Below are 20156 nucleotides of genomic sequence, written 5' to 3' on the forward strand. Positions count from 1 at the left end.
TGTTCAGTGAGACTCAGATTGCTGAGCTGCTTGAGGCTGAAGAGCTCAAGGTTCTTGTGAAAGAATCACGCTAGACACATGCTCTGCCTCAAGTGTGATCCATGCCTGCACCAGAGGAGCAGCACACACTTGTCTGAAGGAAAAGGAGCTGCAGACAGCAGGAAGAGTTAAGGATTAACCTGAGAATTAGCAAAGTCAAAAAGCTTAATAAGTACATCATGGACCAAAGAACCAGCTATGCCACTGGGAGCTCTTACAGTTCAGCTCCTCATTGGATCATCACCAAGGGAAAGAAAGCAGAGCCTGGGCTTAATGAGGTACTTCTAATCCACCCCACATTCCCTTTCCCTGGCCTATGTTAGAAGAATTTGCTAAGAAAACACCAAGCAAAACTACCACCCAACTTCTATCCAGCAGCCATCCCTGCTCCCTCCCTTCTCATCCCTTTACAAACTCCTCACCACCCTCATTTTCCAATTTTGCCGCTATACCTTCCAGCTCCAATTTCAGACTTCCTTTCCTGCCCCTGATTGTTGTCTTTCCTTGGCAACCTCCTTCCTCCCATCCAGCAAAAAAAAAGCCTTCCTTAATTGAATTAGAGCTGAATTTATGAGGTTCCAGCAGGTCTGTGAGAAAATGTGGGAATGCCAGTTGTATGAGTGTTATCCAAAACAGCAGTTGCTTGGGAGCCCAGTGGAGAGCCAGACACCTCCAAGTGGTACTTTGTCACAACACAGTGCTGTGCACCTGTCTCCTACCTGAGGTGGTGACAGGATTTGTAGAAGGGACTCTGGACTATGGCATTCAGGAGAGCAGGAGGGACATGGGAGATATTAGGGATCATCATGAAATCTCCAAAGGCAGGGCCCTGTGAAACCAAGCACCGGCCCCACCCAGATGCTTATCAGACTTGCAGTGCCATCTGCAGTCTTCCTGACATTCTTTGCAAAAGACAAATAAGCAATAATTTCATTAGTTTCAACAGGTGTAGTCAAATTGCTGCTTACAGCTACCAACCCATTGTGTCTTTGATTAGTCATCCCCCAAGGCAAACTATATTTAAATTAAGGAAACCTGCTAGAATAGAAGGTGCCCCACCTTCTTCAGAAGAAGCTTCATTTCACTGGTCTTCATTTCTTGGCTGGTAACTTCCTCCTTTCACCACACCTACTGTTACCGGCAGAAAAAAAAGCAAGCAAACTGCTGTCAGAGCCAGCAGACACATGCCAGAGAAATTGTGGGATCCTTCAAATCTCCTACCTGTAGAAGTTCCATGTGGAAGTCCATATGCTGAGGCTCTGTGTTGTGTTCATCTGCCTTTTGTACGGGGTGAAAACAGGTAAGAACTCAACCATTTGTTTTGAATGTTTTTGTCAAAAATAACACATTTTCTGTGCTTTACAGCAACATGAATGTACCTGCCCTCTGCATTTACAGGTACTGCACAGGGTTTCTCACTAGCATTATTTATTTTGGCAAAGCAAATTATACTGGTTACATGAATGTAGTCAGCTCTAAGAGTTCCAAATGGAAAACCAGAACTATTTTTTATTTTCTTTTCCTCCCTTTGCAAACATTTCTCTTATATAAGTACTATCCATTGACACTGAAAATGTCATTCGAAATCTTCAGAGAATAATGATTTCTTCTCAGGGGTGTCATGTATGGCAGAGGCAAAGGATGAATTACCATTTATGAACAGTAAGCTCCATTTGATAGCCTCACAGCTCTACCAGAACAAACCCATGTAACAATAAACAAATGTACTGCCTTGTGTTAGCATACACACGGGAGCAAGGTAAGTTACAGCTCTCTGCTTTGCAGGGAAAACAAACAGGGTTAAAAAAACAATGTTCTTATAAATACTAACTTGTGTTTCATTGGGTCCTCTGGAGTAATCTCAGGGTTGCCTTTTGCTTGGTTTGTTTGGTTAAGACTCTGTAAGAAATGCAGTCATGAGAAGTGGGAAAAGAGAACGGTCTGAAAAGGCACCAGTGAAATGCAGTGAGCTATTGAGCACCGGTTTAGGAGTGGAGAGCACATCCTCTTGGTGGAAAAGTGATGGAAATCCTGCACTACTAAAGCCCTCGAGACTTTTGGTGTGGTAGTCAAGTGTGCTTAAAGGGGGATAAAGATATTGTTGGTGGTTAAGACCAGTCTGATGACACTCACTGTAAAAAGCCCAGGCAAGGTGGCAGGAGCTGCAGGGCCAGAGCTCCTGCAGACAGAGAACCAGTGACACACTCACCTGAGCTCCATTCAGTGGAACAAGCAGCTCTGTGTCCTAAGGACCACAGCTGGGACAGCCACACATCCAGCCAAGTGACCACTGACCCACTGAGGTGATCTGTTGGAACATCTCTTTGCAAGAGGACAGGCTGGTAAAAACCTCAGCTGCTACTTTATTCATGCAAATAGCTCGGTACCACAGCCCCAAAATGCCACCATGGCAAACCCTGCCTGTCCACAGGATCAACATCGGCGAGAAAGCCTCCAAACACCATCTCCTAGAAAGGAATGAGACACACCAGGGGAAGACAGACCTCAAAAGCACTGACTGACTGCAGTAAATACCAGGAGTCTGCCCAGGACTGTTCCACTCCCTGCAATACTCCCACCTGGGAGTATACCTAATTTCAGAATATATATATATGTATGTATGTATGTATGTATATGTATAACTTCAGAACCAAGTAATTCTGAAGATGCCTCCACTGCTGCAATAGCACCTTGGAGGCTGATCTCAGGCTTGAGACCAAACGTGTCCAGCTCCCTGGCAGGTACATGGATTTAACACATTTTTATGCTCCCTGCTACGAGTTCTGAGAGATCAGAGCATCTTGCCCAGCAAACCAGTGTTTGCCTCCTATTTTACATATCAAAAAACAGAGCAGAAGGAGAATGGGGATTGCCAGAGGCTGTCTAGCAAGCTAAGGCAGGGATGCTGGGTTAATGGCCATGTTCATTCCCCTTTACTGGAGGGAAGTGACCTGTTGGACATGGGTTAAGTACAGTGCCAGGGGATAAGTTTCTACCTCATTTATTTGCTTGCAGAGTAAATCTCACTAAGCCACCTGCCCCAGTCATTCTGGAGTTTCAAAGACACTTCCAGCCATTTGGGTAGGAGTCACTGTGCTCAGCAGAAGGAAGAGCAAAGCCAGGTTAACTGGCCCTCCTCATGTGTCAGTTTTTGAACACATGGTGATGAGGCTGGGATTGGCACCAGCTTGCCAGAAGAGAAGCTGGCAAGTTTCCTCCCCTTATTAGCACTGATTTGATTTTGTTAATCAAAACAGAACCAATCTAACAGACCTGGTGCAGATATTATACAGTCCCTGTGTTAGGTACCAGCAAATGCTGACCAGCTTTTTGAAAGCACTTCTGTACCAGAAGGTTTGGGCTGTTCTGATGACAAACATAGTGCTCCTCTGGGCAAGCCTCAGCACAGTGCAGGAGATACAGAAACAAATTAAGCAATCAGTGCAATCTTGCACCATATAGAAGTAATTCTTGCCTGGCATTTCTGCCTGTATTGCTACAGTTTCAGTGACAGTAAAGATAATTAACAACACTATATAGTGCTACTATACAATAACTGAAACAATGCCTAGTTATTAGTAAAATACACAGTTGTATTTTTTTTATGCTGCAGTAGCACCTAGAGGACAGTCACTGAGTCTCACCGTGTGAGCTGGTGTGCATGAGCAAAAAATGTTAATTTTTCTCTGCTAGTTACTTTGGGGTCTCCACAAGAGCAGTGTCACAGAACTCTTGCTGCTGTTTCCCTGGAGCATCTTGGCACTGTAAGAATAAGCTGAGAGCAGGCTGGCCAGAAGGGAGCCACCCAGGCCACCTTTCCTCTTGGGAGCAGGGCCCAGAGTCACACTGTTCCTGGGAGCTCTGAGTGAAGCATTGCAGAGGCAGGAACACCCTGCATTAAAAGGCCTCTGATTTCACTGGGCCTGGCTGGGAGCTCATTTCCCACCACTCCTGTCACACCATTCATATGTTACCATAGGCTTTAAACAGGAAGGACTCAATGGATTTCAGATGTTAAAATTTATTTCTGAATTTATGGTAGCAATTAAAAATATTCAGTTGGACTTAACTGCAACATCCTTTTAGCCTATTAACTTTTATTTCTAGAGCTCCTGGGGCTTCTGCAAAGTAATTAGCAGAACTGTGGCAAGTGAGCAGATTGTTTAATGTGCTGGGCACATAGCATTTATATCACTCTCATGCTCCTGATTTCCTGAGGAGGAGAAAAGGGAAAGTTGCTCATAGAAACTGTGAGAGTTTCATCATTCACAAATTAAAATGCACAGAGCATTGGAGATTTGCTAGAGCATAATTAACTTACAGCTGCAGGTTTTCTAAGCCCTGCTACCTACTGAACAGTCCTTTAAGCAACAAAGATCAGGGAAATTCCTCTAGGAACTGTAGCCTGAACAATCACTGCAGCCCAGGACATATGTGTGAGAGAGACACTCTCCCTCACAAGGTTCCTCAATAAGATTATGAGGATTTGAGGGAAAGGATTATAAGCCAGGAAGAGGCTACTAAACCTGGGAGGGCCTTCATAAGTAGTGTCTGTCTGGAGACAGTTATTCCATTCCCTGCCAGTGCCCTGTTGGAGACTGTATGGGGCTCTGAAGGCTCAGCTGGTGTTCTGCTGGAAAAGCAAAGAACAAAGACAGGATTTCCAATGGCACAGGCCATCCCATCGAGCAGTACTCACATAAAATTCAGTTGCACTTCAGCTGTGTATAAAGCACAATTACCATCTCACAGACCCAAGGGTGCCCCATGTTGCAGTCTGGAATGCCAGGCCACATCTGCACATACAAATGAAGCCTTGAGCTGCCCCTCACCACGGCAAGACTCTGCAGCTTGGCAGCTCCAGGCTGGAGGTACAAACCTACCCCAAGGACACCTGTTTGGCTGAGAACCTATTGATGCAGGACAAGCCCCAGCCAGGGAATAGCATGCAGTGACTCCAATGATTCAGGAGGCTGTTCAGTTGCTTTATTAAGCTATACTATATTAGATACTATACTAAACTCTATACTAAAGAAAAACCCGTGACCCCTTACAGACAGTCACAGCACAGCTTTGACCTAATTGGTCAATCAATCCCACCACCCATCACCAGAGTTTAATTAACAAATCCCTTCTTTGGTAAACAATCCCCATAACACATTCCACATGTGCCAAACAACAGGAACAGCAAGTAGAGATACAAATTGTTTTCTCTTCTCTCTCTGAGCTTTCTCACTGCCTTCCCCAGGAAAAATCCTGGGAGAAAGAATTATGTCTCTCTCAGTTCAAAGAGTATGTGAATACCACAGAAAACCTGTCCAGAACACCTGAGTGTGCTCACAAACCAGTACAGCAACCATCCCACCTGTTGGTCTCAATACCTTCCTCACACCAATGAGATATTTGGACAGAGTCCCTGCCAACTCCCAGCTGCCACAGGAAGCAGGGCTGTGGTGTTTCAGGGAATGCTGCTCCAAAAGGTAACTTCAGTCATGAGCATGAGAGAGTGGAGAGGGAGAGAGGAGACAGGAGCAGCCCCTGTGCTCAGACAACGCACAACACACTTCCCTGCCCTGTGCAGGGCTGGCAGGTACAAGAGGCTAAAGAAAACCCCTTGGTGCCAAACTCCAATTGCCACTCTGCTCCTTTCAGATCCTCAGGAGACATGTCCTGCATTCACAGCCCTCAGCTTCGGGAACGCTTTGATAGGGACAGATCTGAAAGTGAAGCTGCTGCTCTACACCCGGCAGAACCCAAGCTGTGCCGAGGAGCTCCACTCAACAGCCTCCAAGTTCCTCAATGTGACCAAGAAAATTACCTTCATTGTCCACGGGTACCGATTCACAGGCTCTGCCCCCGTCTGGATCCCTGACCTGGTGCATCTCCTGCTTTCTGTAGAGGACATGAATGTCATCGTTGTGGACTGGAACCAGGGGGCAACAACTCTCATCTACAACTATGCTGCCAGGAAGTGCAAAAGAGTTGCTGAGATTCTGAAGAAACTTATAGATGAGATGTTGGTAAGTTGGACGCTCATGCTACGATACAGTCGTTAAGGCACAGTATGTAAAGGGCACAAAGGAAGTGCTTAAACCAGCAGGAAGTCTGGGAATAGAAACTCCTAAAAAAGGAATACATTAATTTTTGGAAGTGCATGTGTACTGCAGTGCCAAATCCTACCCTTGGACTTGGTACAATGGTATTTTGGTGTAATACTCAGTTTACACTCTAAGTCTCTACATTTCTGGGTACAAAGCTCTCCAGACATGTTTTCTCATACACAGTAACTCTACTTCCACTTTCTGTATATCCAAAGGCAGCTTAAGGGGATCAGCTACATTTCACAGCTCCTCTAAGGTGTTGCACAGGCAATGATGATGCTGGATCCTTTAGGATCTGCTAATTCCTTGCAGGAACCAAATGTGGGGCAACTGGAATTTTACTCCTGGGGCCCATCAGTGGTTCCTGTCCACACTTGGAGTCACTGCCCCAGGAAAATACAAGCATTGCCTGAACTGTTCTCATCACAGCTCTCTGAGGTATAGGCCTTAAACAGCAATGCTGGCTGCTCTGTGGGACTGTCAATGGGGAAATATCTACACAAAGTGCAACACTGAGAGATGCTCCATTCCTCCTCCTAATTTTTTTTAATTTTCCAAAAACACATGACCACGAGTACTTTTACATCTCAGATTGATGGAGCGTCCCTTGACTCCGTGCACATGATAGGAGTGAGCCTGGGAGCACACATCTCTGGCTTTGTGGGACAGATGTTTGATGGCACACTGGGAAGAATCACAGGTAAGCCCTGCTCCAGCAGTCCTCCTGCCCCAGGGAAGGGCAGCGAGGTGATGCCACGCCCATGGCTTTGTGCTGCAGGCCTGGACCCCGCGGGCCCCCTGTACAGGGGCACGGCACCGAGCGAGAGGCTGGACCCCACGGACGCACAGTTTGTGGATGTCATTCACTCCGACACCGACGGTAGGTGGCATTCCAGCTCCCTCCTGCACACGGAAACCCGGAGTCTGACTGGGAGGAGCGCAAGGGGGGCTGCTGGGGGGCAGCAGCGCTGGGGTGCTCGCTCCTTTGGCCCAGGAGCGCAGCAGGCTCCCTCACTGAGCCTCCGGGGCGCTGTGCTGCCCACGCTGTCCCCAGCACTCCCTCAGGAGCTGCTGGTTTATTTGCATTCCAAAACGTGCTGCTGACACAGCATTATCACCTGGCCCATGGCTTACAAAGACTTCCTTAGGAACCGGTGGAGGAGGTCCTGCAGCACAGTCCTGCCACAGCAGGACACACCAACATCCCACCAGGGGTCAGGCTGCATCTGAGCACACAGCATTTCCAGAGCTGGTCCCACAGTTCACTGACATGCACAGCAAATCAGTGATCCCTAGCCATGTTTCCCTGCATGATGCTTCCAGTCTCCATCCCACCTCTTAGGAGCTAAACTTTCCTCTAGGGCAAATCTGGACTCTCCCTCAGCCCTGTCCTTTTCCAGACCCACCAGCCAGGCCAGCAGTGCGATGCCAAGCCCCCCATGCTGCTCCCATGGCCACCTTACCCCTAACACTTGGCTTTCCCACCTATTTGCTGCCTCTCTTCTCCCAGCCCCTCTAGAAGTCAGATTTCAGCAGCACAGCAATATCCAGGTTTCACATCCCTTTTCCTCTCCTGCACACAAGTGACACAAACCCCCACATTTTGTACTGTTGCATGCACAGACTTATTTTAGGTAGTTGATACCATTGTTAAAATGACCCAGCTGGGACACAACTGTTTGGCCTGCTGCCTAAACAGAGGGATGACATTAGTATTCCTGTACAACCAGGCATCTTAGAGCTAAATAAGTACTATTTTTTCCAGTTAGGTTGCTGTATTTCCTTCTTGTGCATTTTACAATTTAATGTTCCCTCCCCGAGCCCTGGTATTCCCTTTTGCTAGGTCTGGGTTATGGAGAAGCACTGGGCCATATTGACTTCTACCCCAACGGCGGGACCGACCAACCAGGCTGCCCACTGACAATATTTTCTGGTAATTAATCCTGCCCTGAACTGCACAAACCCTGACAAACTGTTTCCAATCAGAAAAAGAGGAGAAAGCCAGAGAATCATCATCACTGCTTAGAAAATACATGAAATCCATACTCTGGGAAAGCCATGGCAGCAACTGGTCTGACAAGGGTTTAGCTGATGTGCAACAGGCAGAGATGAGAGTCAGGGTGACCTCTCTGTGCCCCTGTCACAGTGCAAAAGGGACTAATCCTCTGTGCAAAAAGTTATCAGGTAGATGTGTGCCTTTGTTTTGTTGCTATGTCCAGAAAATCTGTGGGATTTTTTGTTTCTAATTACTTGGAGCACACGAAAGCCCAAGGACTAGCAGTGGCAAGGACCTGTTCAGAAAAAAGGCTCAAGATGAATGTGGAGCAGGCAGTTATCCCAAATCAAAGACACCTTCCTTGGCAGTGACAGAAGGTGCAGTCTGGAAGGCACAGCCCTAGTCTTGAACAAAAGAAAGCTTTTTTTCCTTTCAGCCTGGCAGCAGAACTGGTTTGATGAAAGCTGGGTAAAGAAGATACCTTACAGAAGGAAATGCAGTATTGTGAATTCAACCCTTATCAGACTCAAGAGAATCTACATAGGAGAGCAGCCTGAGCCAAAAATCCCTAGGAAACGAGGCTTCACTGATTTTGCTGCTCATGCAACAACTCATTTTATTAGTTATGTCTTTCTAAAGAGTTTTTTATACCAAAATGGAAAGTCAGGTGCAAAGCTAAAAGCAATATCCAGCTGTCAGGCCTGAGCTCAGAGAGGAGAGAACACCAGAGACAGAAACTGATCCATAGCTGGATCCTCTGGAAATGCAGCAACCACACAAACAAATGTTTTAAAACCAAAAAGACAAGAGGAAAAGCAAAGCAGACACAGGCAGAGCTAAGTGCACTCAAAGGGAGAGGCTGCTGTTCTGCTACAGCCCAGTGCTCCCCGGTGCAATTTGTTGGGTTCAGACTGGTCAGTGACTGTCCACTGGTGTGTCCTGAGGCATGAGGATTGCTAATGAAATATTTCTTCCCTGTACATGATTAAGGGTTGCAGTATTTTAAATGTGACCACCAGAGGTCTGTTTTCCTGTTCCTGTCCTCCCTGACACAGAACTGCAATATCACCACATACCCCTGCAACTCGTACAGGAACTACAGGAATGGCAAATGCACCAGCTGTGAACCCTTCTGGCCCATGCCATGCCCCATCCTAGGTAAGGATCCAGGCAATGTCCATCCATCCTCAATACTGAGCTGCCTGTTGGCACTGTAACTCAGAGGGTGATGTTTTGCTGGAGGACTAACATGACATGGTGCTTGGCAAAAGCATCAAAGTTATTTCACTGAGGTGTTTGAGGCATCTCAGGCCTGCTCCTTGTAATATCACATCATGGTATGATTTAGAACAGAAATCCACAGGTAAAGGATCCAGAACTAGGAAAGCCAAAACTAGACTTGGGATCTTTACACTAAAGTCAGAGAAACAGTGAATTTAACTCCCTCAGTTGCAGAGTTTGGGGGACAGGGGTCTGTTCTTGCTAAAGTAAGATTTACAAGTAAATTCCCAGCACCACAAATCCCTCTGTGCTCTAAAAGGAATGCCAATGGGTGAACAAAGGGAATTCCTGGACTTGTCTGCCCCAGCCTGGGTGTGACAGCCCAACCTCAGGCTGGCAGCTCTGAAATGTTGATGCTGAAACACCTGACACTTCCAGAAAGGAACTGGCAAAGCCAAGGGGATGATTTTCATTCTGCACTGCAAAATGAAACCCTTGACCATGGATAGCAGATGTGGAAAAATATCAGCTTGAAGAAAGTGCTGAACAGTAACCAGGCATATTCAGTGCTAAGCCTTTGGAGTACAGGAGGATGGGTGTCAGTGCTACTTGGCAGCTGGCAGACAATGCACTATTTCTTAAACACTTGCTTATTTTCAGCCATTTAGTGGCTCATCTACCTGTGCAGTAACTTGGTTTCATTTTCAAACTGTCACCTGCAGGTTATTATGCCTATGAGTGGAAAAGCTATTTAACACAACAGAGCCATCCAGTGACAAGTATGTTTTTCGACACGGCGGACAAAGGGCCATTTTGCAGTAAGTGACTGAGATTTCTGAGATTATTTTTCTTTGTGCATTGCCTCTGTCAGCAGCAGCCAAGCAGAGATAGTTATTTGCTGGTGGTGTTACAGCCAGCATTTTAGAAACTCCAGTTGCTGCTGGATGGAATTGTGTCCATCTGTGGTTTGCCAAAATCTTCTTTTATCTGCCAACCTGTCCAGTGCTGGGAAAGCCAACTTGCTTACAGTTCTAGGAAATTGGTTGAGAACTTTCAAATTAAGTATAAAAGTTCCCAAATCATGTTTCAAAGCAACACACCATTCTTTTGTCAAACTAAGAGGTGTGTGGGAACAATAAGAGAGAAATGCAGGTTGTACAGGTGAAAAAGCTACCCTAGAGAAAAATGAGAGGTGCAGGGAGAGGAAGAGAATCTGTGGAAAAAGGTTTCACCAAGGTGAAAAGTTTCATCTCATCCCTGTGATTACCAACATACCAGGGCATGGGCTGGGATTATGGCCTGAGCTCCAGTGCTGGTCAGTAAGTGAATTCAGACTGACAGATCAAAGAACAGAAAATTCTGCTCTGTGACAGAGATGACAAATACAAAGAACAGAAATGGAGGGGTTCAGAGGGGGATCAAAGAAAGAAATACAGTCTGGAAGTGAAGGGGGAAGGCAGGCAGTGAAAGGCAGCGTGCTGGGAACCACACAGAGACCATCCTGCATGGATAACCCTTGCTGCAGTGCTCTCCTGACACCTCCTAGTGTTTCTGGTTGAAATCTCTGCAAAGGGAGATGGAGAGAAGGGAGGAGAGAGGGATTTTCCAGATGAACTGCAGCTGTGTCCATGCTGTACCCACAGCTCTGCTCCCAGACAGTGCCCAGCCTGGACAGCAGACTGAGCCCACAGGGTCTAACTGCACTCACTCTCTCTCCCCTCAGTCTATCACTACCTGGTGGATATTATCACATGGAACAGAGACACCAGGAGAGGCACCTTCAGCATTGTGCTAGCTGATGAAGATGGGAGGAAGGCAGAATCAAAAGTTAATCCGTAAGTTTTACTAGTCTGAGCTTTTCTAGGTGTTAGTGCATCCCTTGGTACAACTGCATCTGGGAGGAGGTGACACAATTTCACAATTTCCCAATTTCTCTGCTGATACTTGCTAATGCACATGTGATTTATTGGCCCTAAGGGATTTCCACAGCCTCCCCCAGCACACAGCCCTGACAGCCCAGCCTTTTGGTTTGGGCCCTTCTCTGTCATCTTAAGGACTGAAGTGTACAATCTCAGCCAGCAGCACAGCTGCCCTAGGCTTCCACTAAAGCAGAAAGAAAATATCTCCCCCTTTTTCCTTCCTCTCACAGGGTGTGTTCTGTTCTAGTTCCCAGTGCCCAAGACAGCTGGGGATTAACCTGGGCCTGAATATGTCACATCCAAAATCAATTCATTCCACTCAGAGAGAAAAATTAATGGTGTTTATGTGATATGCAAATTCCTGAGTGATCAGAATTACACTTCAGCCAAACAAACCTGCACAACTAGTTTTCCCAAGTTTCTCTAAGTGCACATTCCCTCAGGCATATCTGATATCTGCTTGCACTGGAGCAATCAGCATTGATCCCACACCAAGGCCAGAGCAGATTTCATGCATATCTCAAAGTGACTCCGTGTTCAGGCCTGCACAGACAGCCAGGCACAAATATCACATGGGCCCAGTCCACTTGGGATCAAAGCAGAATCACAGCAAAAATTCTGGTTTGGGACCACATGGCATCCAACCTCTGTGTCCCCACTTCCACCCCAAAAACCTGAGGGCAGAAGTGGCTGAGCAGGTTGACACCAGGAGACCCGAATCCATATCCATTTCCTGTAAATCAGAAACTGATCACAAGCTCAGGCCGCCTCCCCCAGCCTGTTTCTAATATTACAGTGACTACATTAAACCCAGTGCTATTCCCTTGGTGACTCTCTGACACTCTCTCTTGTCTTCTTCACCTTTAGAGAAGCTGCCACCTTCCAGAAGTACAAACAAATCACTTTGCTCATTGGGTTTGACCAGGATCTTGAAAATGTGGAAAGAATTTCCTTGACATTTTCCACGGGATCTGTCATTGGCCCAAAATTCAAACTCAGGATTCTCCAAATGAGGTTCCACTCACTGACAAACCCAGAAAGGTGAGCAGATATTTACAAACAAACCATTTCTGTTGGTGCAGACTGGACAGAAGTAAAGGAATCTCCCAGATTCCTGGCCTGGCTGAGTATGTGCAGAAGAATTAGATTTATTTTACATTTAGTAATTCACATACACATATCTTGGGAATAATTTCCCCTTTAATGGAATCCCACAGCTGAATACTTACTCTAACACAGGGGCTGTCTTATTGCACTGGGAGCATGTCATGTGTGATGTGACTCTGACGTGGCCTGACACCTCAACCTTTGGTCAGGAAAATTACCTTTGGGAAGCTGCCCAGGCCTGAGCTCTAGGATGGAGGGAAATGCAGAACTCTGGGAAGAACAGATGTTCAGCCCCAAATACACATTTTATATCCCAGTCAATTTGTATGGCTAGTGAAGCAGGGAGATTAATTTACTCCTGGAATTCCAGCAAGTGGGAGCTGCTGGCTGCTTTGCCCCAAAGCCCTGGCTGGTACCCACAACATCAGGGGTACCTCTCAAGCATTGCTGATGGGATTTCTATCACCTCATTAGCCTCTGTCTGCTCTGCTGTCCTATCCCTAAGCTTCCCACCTCTGGAGGTTTGGAGCTCTGCCTGAGCTCAGCAAGCACAGAATCTGTTACCCTGCCCCTGTGTGCAAGGGCACTGTGGACACCACAGCATGCTCTGAGTTTGGCTTAAAACAAGGCTGGAAGATCACAGGCTCAGGAGGGTGAAGCAAACAGACATACAGAGCTGCAGAACATGTCTCTTTGCATTTCATGAGGTCTGCTACCCTTATCCTAGCCTTGGAACAAGGAAAAGATTGTGTACATCTACTAAACAATGTCCTGCAGCTCTCCCCTTGCTGCCACCTCGTCTCCTGTCCCACACCTCCATAGTCACTTCCAGTCCCAGATACACATTTAGTCTTTTAAAAAGCAGACACAAATGCCCCCATATTTAATCACAGGATGCTGTCTCTCCCCAATGAGGGGCTGCCACAGGCCATAAACACAGTTCAGGACTTTCAACACATCATCTAATCAGTCATTGCCACAGGGAGGGATGTCCTGCCCTCTCCCCTTCCCTGTTGCTCAACCTACTACACAGGGCTAATGTTCATATTTCCCTAGTGAAAGGCCAAGTATTTCCTCAGTTTTTTTAGCTGGACTAGGTCCAGACCAGATCTGTGTTTGGACCCTGGTTAGGGCAGTGGCAGAATTTCTCATGCCTGGAGCAGGGAAGGGGCAGAACAGGCAGGTGGGTAGAAGGACCTCCTTGTTTTGTGGACTGGATTAAAGGGAACCATGGACTCTGCAGCCAGTGCCCATCTGTTTGCCGGATTTTTTGTGATCCTTTTTTTCCACAAGCAAAAGATAACATAGAACAGAATGGTAAAATGCTCAAGGTATCCCTGGCTTAAAGCCAACCTCCCTTCAGGTGGACTTGGAGCCAGTTCTCTTGAGAAGATGACTTATTTTATGTAGGCCTGCAGCAGGTGGGGAGATGACAGAAAAAAACACCGTTTTTTTCACTTTTGGCCGTGTTTTCACACAGACCCCAGCTGTGCCGGTACGACCTGGTCCTAACTGAGAACACCCAGAAAACCTTCAAGCCCATCCCATGCTGAAGCAGGAGCTGAGTCCCGAGGACGCTGTGCCCGGACAGGGCAGAGACATTTCCCCGCCGTGTGGGGACTCACCTGGTGGGGCCCGGGCGCCTTCTGAGGGGACCGAGCAGCGGTACCGCTCTCCACGCAGTGTACAAACGGGCTGCGGGAGTGACAATAAAACCATGGCGGCACACGGCTTTAAAGCGTGGCTTTAAAAGGGGGGCGGCTCAAAGCAAGGGTTTCAAACGGGGATTTAAAGCGTGTATGCGCGGCGTGGAGCCCTCATGATCAGCAGCCGCCAGCCCGCCCCACGAATACCCCGCAGCCCCCTCACGCCCACGTCCCCCATCGCTGCCCAGAGGCCCCGCCCCTTACTGAGGCCCCGCCCCGCGCCTGCGCAGCCGCTCGGGGCGCCGAGGGCGGCAGGGCCGGGCCGGGAGGGGCCGGGTTCGCTCGGCTCGGCTCTGTCCGGCGGCAGCGGCGGCCCCGACCCGGGATGTGGCGGCGCCCGGCTGGGCTCCTGCTCGTCTTCGTGGCCGCCACGGCCGCGCTGTGGCTGCTCTCGGTGCGGCTGAGCGCGGGGCAGACACGCAGGTAGGTGTGGGCGGCCGGCGCTGCCCGTGGGTCCCTCCCTTCCCCCGGCGCTGCCCGTGCGTCTCTCCCCTCGCAGGGCGCTGCGGTTCCCGGCGGACCTGGAGGAGCTGCGGGATCTGGCCGAGGCGCTGCGGGACTACGAGCGACAGCACCGGGGCGCGGCGCTGGCCCTGTTCTGCTGCGCGTACCTGTACAAGCAGAGTTTCGCCATTCCCGGCTCCAGCCTCCTGGTACGGGTGGGCGGCGCGGGGCGAGGGGCCGGGGACTCACGGATCGGGCAGGAGGAGCCGGAGGGACTGAGCGGGCCCGCACCTGAGCAGGAGTAACCCTTAGTAGCAGCACGGGTCGGGGCTGACATGCTGGAGAGCAGCTCTGCTGGGAAGGATCGGGGAGTGTTGGTGGATAATGAATGTGTCCTGAGGGCCAGGAAGGGCAGTGGGACCCTGCAGGGCCAGGAAGGGCAGTGAGATCCTGCATTGCCAGCAGGTCAGGGAGTGATCCTGCCCCTCTGCTCAGCCCTGTGAGGCACAGCTGGGGTGCCAGGTCCAGATCTGGGCTCCTCAGGAATATGGAGACAAGGAGGAGAGGGTCCAGTGGAGGCCACGAAGAGGTGCAGCTGGAGCATCTCTCTGATCAGAGATGGTTAGTCTGGAGAATACTGAGAGGGGATCTCATTAATGCATATAAATATCTCCAAGGGATGTCAGAGGATGGTGCCAGACTGTTCAGTGGTGCCCAGCAACAGGACAAGGAGCAATGGCCATAAACTAAAACACAAGAAGTTTCACCTCAATATGAGGAAGGACTTCCTTCCATGGAGGATGGGAGAGCTCTGTGAACAACTGTCCAAGGGAGGGCAAAGTCTTCTCTGGTGGCATCCCAAACCCACCTGTTCCTGTGTCACCTGCTCTAGGTGACCCAGCCTTGGCAGGGCATTTGGACTGGATAATTTCCAGAGGCCCTTTCCAACCCTAACAATTCTGTGGTTCTGTGACACACCGTGTCCCCCAGGCCTCACTCCATGTTGTCCCCACAGAATGTCCTGGCTGGAGCACTCTTTGGACCATGGATGGGGCTGGTGCTGTGCTCAGTGCTCACGTCTGTGGGAGCCACCTTCTGCTACCTGCTCTCTGCAGCTTTTGGCAAGCAGCTCATAGTGCACTTCTTCCCTGAGAAGGTGGCTCTGCTGCAAGGGAAGGTAAGAGCTGGCAGTTCTGCTGACACCCATGATGGCCCTGGGCCAGGCTGCTCTTGGGGTGACAGTGAAAGCCAGTGTGTGCAGGGGATGCACCAGGCCTGCTGAGGGCACAGTCTAGGAGCAGGCTGCCCTCTTGGAGCAAGCCTGTTGGCAGAGGGGCTGCCAGGAAAATCCTGGATCCTAAGGAAAAGCAGATATGAAATAAAGGAGGATTTGGGAAACCTCTGTGCTCCAGAACTGCCTCTATCCATCCCATGCTGTGTTGTACACTAGAGCTGGTTCTGCTCTTGACTTCCTGATCTTTCATTCCGGTGAGATCCCATTTCCACCCTGCTTTGAAGAGGGCTGGCTCACCATTAGGCTCCATACAGACACAGTATTGCTGCTTTCCCTCAGTTCTGAACTGATGGTACACGTCATGGTACACAGTGAATTTTTCTTTTAACATGGTGGCATGTTAGAAGAAAAATTCACTCCAGTATTGTGGCCATTTGAATGTTACTGCTGTTTGAGGAGCAGGAATGATATGGAACATTTCTTTTGGCAGGTAGAAGAGAACAGGAGCTGCTTATTTTTCTTCTTGTTGTTCCTGAGGCTGTTCCCCATGACACCAAACTGGTTTCTGAACCTCTCAGCTCCCATTTTAAACATCCCCATGTCCCAGTTCTTTCTCTCCGTTCTCATTGGTAAGGCCTGGGGACACAGCCTGAGGGGACAGTGTGACACTGCTGCTCACAGAGCCAAGGAGGGCAGAGCTGGGACTCTGACCCTTGGTCTGTTTCCTCTGTGCTGCCCTTGAGCATTCTGGAGGTGTCACCAGTGCTGCAAATTTTGCTTTACACCTGGTTCTTTCTGTTACAAGTACAAACCCCAGTGTCTGTGTAATGGCTGTACATTAAAACACTGAGTTCTACCTCAACATGAGGAATAACTTTCCATGGAGGGTGGCAGAGCACTAGGACAGCTGCCCAGGGAGGGCATGGAGTCTCCTTCTCTGGAAATGTTCAAGATTCCCCTGGACACATTCCTGTGTTACCTGCTCTGGGTAGCCCTTCCTTAGCAAGGGGACTGGATGATCTCCAGAGGTCCTTCAAACCTTAGCAGTTCTGTGATTTCTGTGTCTGACTTTGGGCATATTTAGCTAATTTTCTCTAGAGGGGAACTAACAGCTTTTTTCTGCTCTGATTCCTTCAGGCCTTACACCATACAATTTCATCTGTGTGCAGACAGGGGCCATTCTGTCCCAAATCACCTCTCTGGATGCCATCTTCTCCTGGGACACACTGCTCAAGCTGCTGGCCATGGCTGTGGCAGCGCTGATTCCAGGGACCCTCATCAAGAGATACAGCAAGAAACACCTGAAGCTGGATGGAGACAAGCAAGCTCAGACACTAAATGGCAGAAAGAGCTTGTGATGGCTTATGTGCCCCAGTTTTGGGGTAAAAGCTGCAGGACTCTCTTCCCAGGGGTTATATTCTGCATGCTCTGTGCCACCAAGGACAGTGGCAATTTTTAATCATCCTTCTCATCTCAGAGGAGGTGTCCATTCTTATTTTTAATGAATGTTTATCTGTGCATGTATCTGCACGGAGAGAGAGAGATACAGGGGTTTTGTGAACACTCAGTTAATTTGCCTGTTTCATTTAAATCAGTCTCCTGTGTGCCTGAGGCTGTGGGGAATAAAAGGAGTACTGGCATCCTGTGAGGAAGGCAAACCAGAACCCAGCTGTGGATCACTGGGCAAGCACAACCCTGCGGGCAGTAGGCAGGCCCTGCTCCCTCCAACTGCAGACAGATTTAGCATTTTTGGCCTGAAATGATGAGCCATGTGCTCCTGTGCAGCTGTACAAGCACCAAGTTGAAAAAATAATGGTGTTTCAGGGTGCAGCTGTAAAAGATTCTTCTTTGATTCCCATGTTAAACCAGCACACTGCAGCAAAATGCTGGCGATTGGAGCTGCCTGAATCAGTCATGTCAAAACACTTGAGACAGCTTCTCTGGTCTGCCAGTGGCTGCTACTCCCCATGGAGAATAAAGGCTAAAGAACAGGAATGGATGTGCCTGACTGGCAGAGATTTGTCCTTGAAAAGCACCTTGAAACCCACACATATGCTCCTGTGTAACTAGGAGGATTCCAAATAAAGAGGTGGGCTCTGTCCCAGCTGTGGAGAACATGGGATCCCAGAATGGTTTGGGTTGGAAGGGATCCTAAAGCCCATTCTGTTTCACCCCCTGTCATGGGCAGGGACACTTCCAGTACCCCAGGTTGCTCTAAGCCTCATGCAGCCTGGCCTGGGACACTTCCAGGGATCCAGGGGCAGCCACAGCTTCTCTGGGCACCCTGTGCCAGGACCTCACCACCCTCCTCCCCCTGGGATGATACTCTGCTCTTGGGGTTTAGGTATTTGCTCTCCATAAGGAGATCCACTTGGATGATAAAGTAACCTTCCTGGTATGGAAGGGGGCAGATGGGAGACCCCAGAGCTTCGTGACATCATCCCAAAGTCCATGAGAACCCATTCCCAGATCACCAAACCAGCCTACAGCATTGAAGTACACTGGCTTTTTATTCCATGCATTGTTTGCTTTGATAGTCATTCTTGTTTCCATCACTGTACACTGGTCAATACAAAAAAAAATCAAGTTTGTCTCAGGAATCCACAGAGCAGGGAGGAGGGGATGAACACTACTGGACAGGGCCAAGATGAAATGGGTACTTAACACGACAGTGGGGAGGGCAACATTCAGCTCTGGGAGAAAATCTAGGCTAGTGTTCAGGAGCTGTCAGCAGCCACGAGAACGGGATCAGGGAACTCGGGATGCTGGAAAGGAAACCCACAGTTTACTCCGGCCCTGGAATGCGCTGTTACTACAAGGAGTAAGCAGGCTCACCTGCACCTCTCAACCCAGACCCTGCCAGGAGAGGACGTGCAAGGAACCGTAGCAGAGGTGCCAATACAGCAATGTGGGGACTGTGTCTGTGCAATCCAGGGAGGTGTCACTAAGGAAAATCCTACACAACCCCCCCAGAATTGACAGCAACCACCCCAGCAATGCGGGGGTGCTGAGCCAGCTCTGCCCACACACAGGGAGGCCATGGGAGGTGTGCAGGGGAGGCTGAGGTGGCACCTCCATGGGCAGGGGAAAGGGCTGCCCTAGTGGCATTCCCAGAGGGATGCAGGGGCAGGAGCAGCAGGAGGAGCAGCAACACTGGACTGGAACGGTGCAATGACCCAGGGGTGTGAGAATAGAGCTAAATGTGGCAGACTGGAGGGGGCAGCTACGCTTGCCCAGGCAAGGATGGGGAGGAATCAGCTGCATCCAGGACAGCTGGCCCAGAAAGGTCTCAAAATCCCAAACACCAAAGCTCTGTGAGCCCAGCGAAGCTTCATCCCATGGTGGAGCCTACGAAGAGACCATAGGCGCCCAAATCCCTCTGGAATCTGTTTGTCAGGGACTGGATCACCACAGGCCAGAGGCCCTGGGGACAGTGACAGGCCTGAGCTGGAGGCAGCTCTGCTTTGGGGCTGTTTGTGGGACTGCCCAAGGATACCAGTGCTGCCAATGGGTCTCCCAGAGCCTGCCAGGTCTGAGCAGAGTCTATCCAGGGACACAGGGCTTGCCATCCTCTGATGAGGACACCTGATGGCAGTTCTCCAGCTCTCTTATGTGCACACAGATGTTATGTGCACACAGTTCTCCACTGCTAAATTCCCACACCTTGGCCTCCAGCCTCCTGAGTAACCATCTGCACCACCAAACCCCCTCTCACACCACAACAGCAAAGCCATCTCTGGCCCTGCCGGCTCCTCCTGCCACTGGCTGAGAGACAAAGAACATTGGGGAGGAGAAACAGAGAGTAGGAAGAGAGAGGGAAGGAGCCAAGAAAGAACTTCACTCCTCACAGGGTTCTGCCTCTGCCCAGAGCAGGGTGAGCAGGTCACTCCCTCTCCAGGAGCCTGTTTGGTCCTGCCCAGGTGATCCACTACATGGACCCACTGCCCAGGGCAACTGCCCTCCTCCCTGACATCGTTTTGGATGCTCTGGCCAGGGAACTCTTGTCACAGTTATTCACTCTGTGATCAGTTCAAAAGCCTCTCACTCCCTGACCACCCTTCCCACATTCCCACCAGTTCAGTGGCTGCCAGCCATCAGCAACGTGAGCAAAGTGCAGCTCTGCCCACGAGGAACCTGACTGCAGCATCCAGCCCTCTCTGTTCTCTGCCCTGGAGTAAAAGCATCCCTGGAAATCACGAGAGGCAGCAACTCCTGACAGCCACTGAGCCCAGCTCTGCTCCCACCCCTCTGGCGAGCAGGGAGAAGGTAACATCACACACAGAGATTACAATTGTGCTAGCGGTGAAGCCAACCTTCTGATCTACAGAAATGATAATAAATAATAAAATAACATCATAACTTAAGATCTGTCTGTAGTCCAGCTACAAA

The 20156-nt window shown here is 49.3% G+C and overlaps 3 protein-coding genes across 8 annotated transcripts in view; 2 read left to right on the forward strand and 1 right to left on the reverse strand.

Moving 5' to 3' along the window:
* Nucleotides 1-14234, reverse strand: part of CEP63 (centrosomal protein 63) — a 39982-nt gene extending 25748 nt beyond the window's left edge. For both annotated transcript variants that reach the window (XM_077183755.1, XM_077183752.1), the window contains exon 1: nt 14009-14234. The gene's annotated coding sequence lies outside the window, so the exon portion shown is untranslated. The remainder of the gene's footprint in view (nt 1-14008) is intronic.
* Nucleotides 1165-14015, forward strand: LIPH (lipase H). 5 transcript variants are annotated; one of them, XM_054639243.2, is made up of 10 exons: nt 1165-1339; nt 5692-6059; nt 6732-6840; nt 6919-7020; nt 7984-8073; nt 9127-9294; nt 10080-10175; nt 11081-11192; nt 12144-12317; nt 13864-14015. In XM_054639243.2, the coding sequence occupies exons 1-10, from the start codon at nt 1288-1290 to the stop codon at nt 13934-13936; spliced, it is 1344 nt and encodes a 447-aa protein (XP_054495218.2). In that variant the 5' UTR covers nt 1165-1287; the 3' UTR covers nt 13937-14015. The 5 variants fall into 5 exon arrangements, with proteins under 5 accessions (XP_054495218.2, XP_077039877.1, XP_077039876.1 ...); XM_077183762.1 differs by having other exon boundaries at nt 6732-7020; XM_077183761.1 differs by lacking the exon at nt 1165-1339 and having other exon boundaries at nt 2645-6059.
* Nucleotides 14235-14318: 84 nt separating the features above from the next.
* Nucleotides 14319-17762, forward strand: TMEM41A (transmembrane protein 41A). The gene is made up of 5 exons (XM_054638954.2): nt 14319-14512; nt 14589-14742; nt 15549-15710; nt 16258-16396; nt 16905-17762. The coding sequence occupies exons 1-5, from the start codon at nt 14415-14417 to the stop codon at nt 17123-17125; spliced, it is 774 nt and encodes a 257-aa protein (XP_054494929.1). The 5' UTR covers nt 14319-14414; the 3' UTR covers nt 17126-17762.
* The last annotated feature ends 2394 nt before the right edge of the window (nt 17763-20156 follow it).

The sequence above is a fragment of the Agelaius phoeniceus genome, chromosome 10 (assembly GCF_051311805.1).
Source record: "Agelaius phoeniceus isolate bAgePho1 chromosome 10, bAgePho1.hap1, whole genome shotgun sequence".
Classification (NCBI taxonomy): Eukaryota; Metazoa; Chordata; class Aves; order Passeriformes; family Icteridae; genus Agelaius; species Agelaius phoeniceus.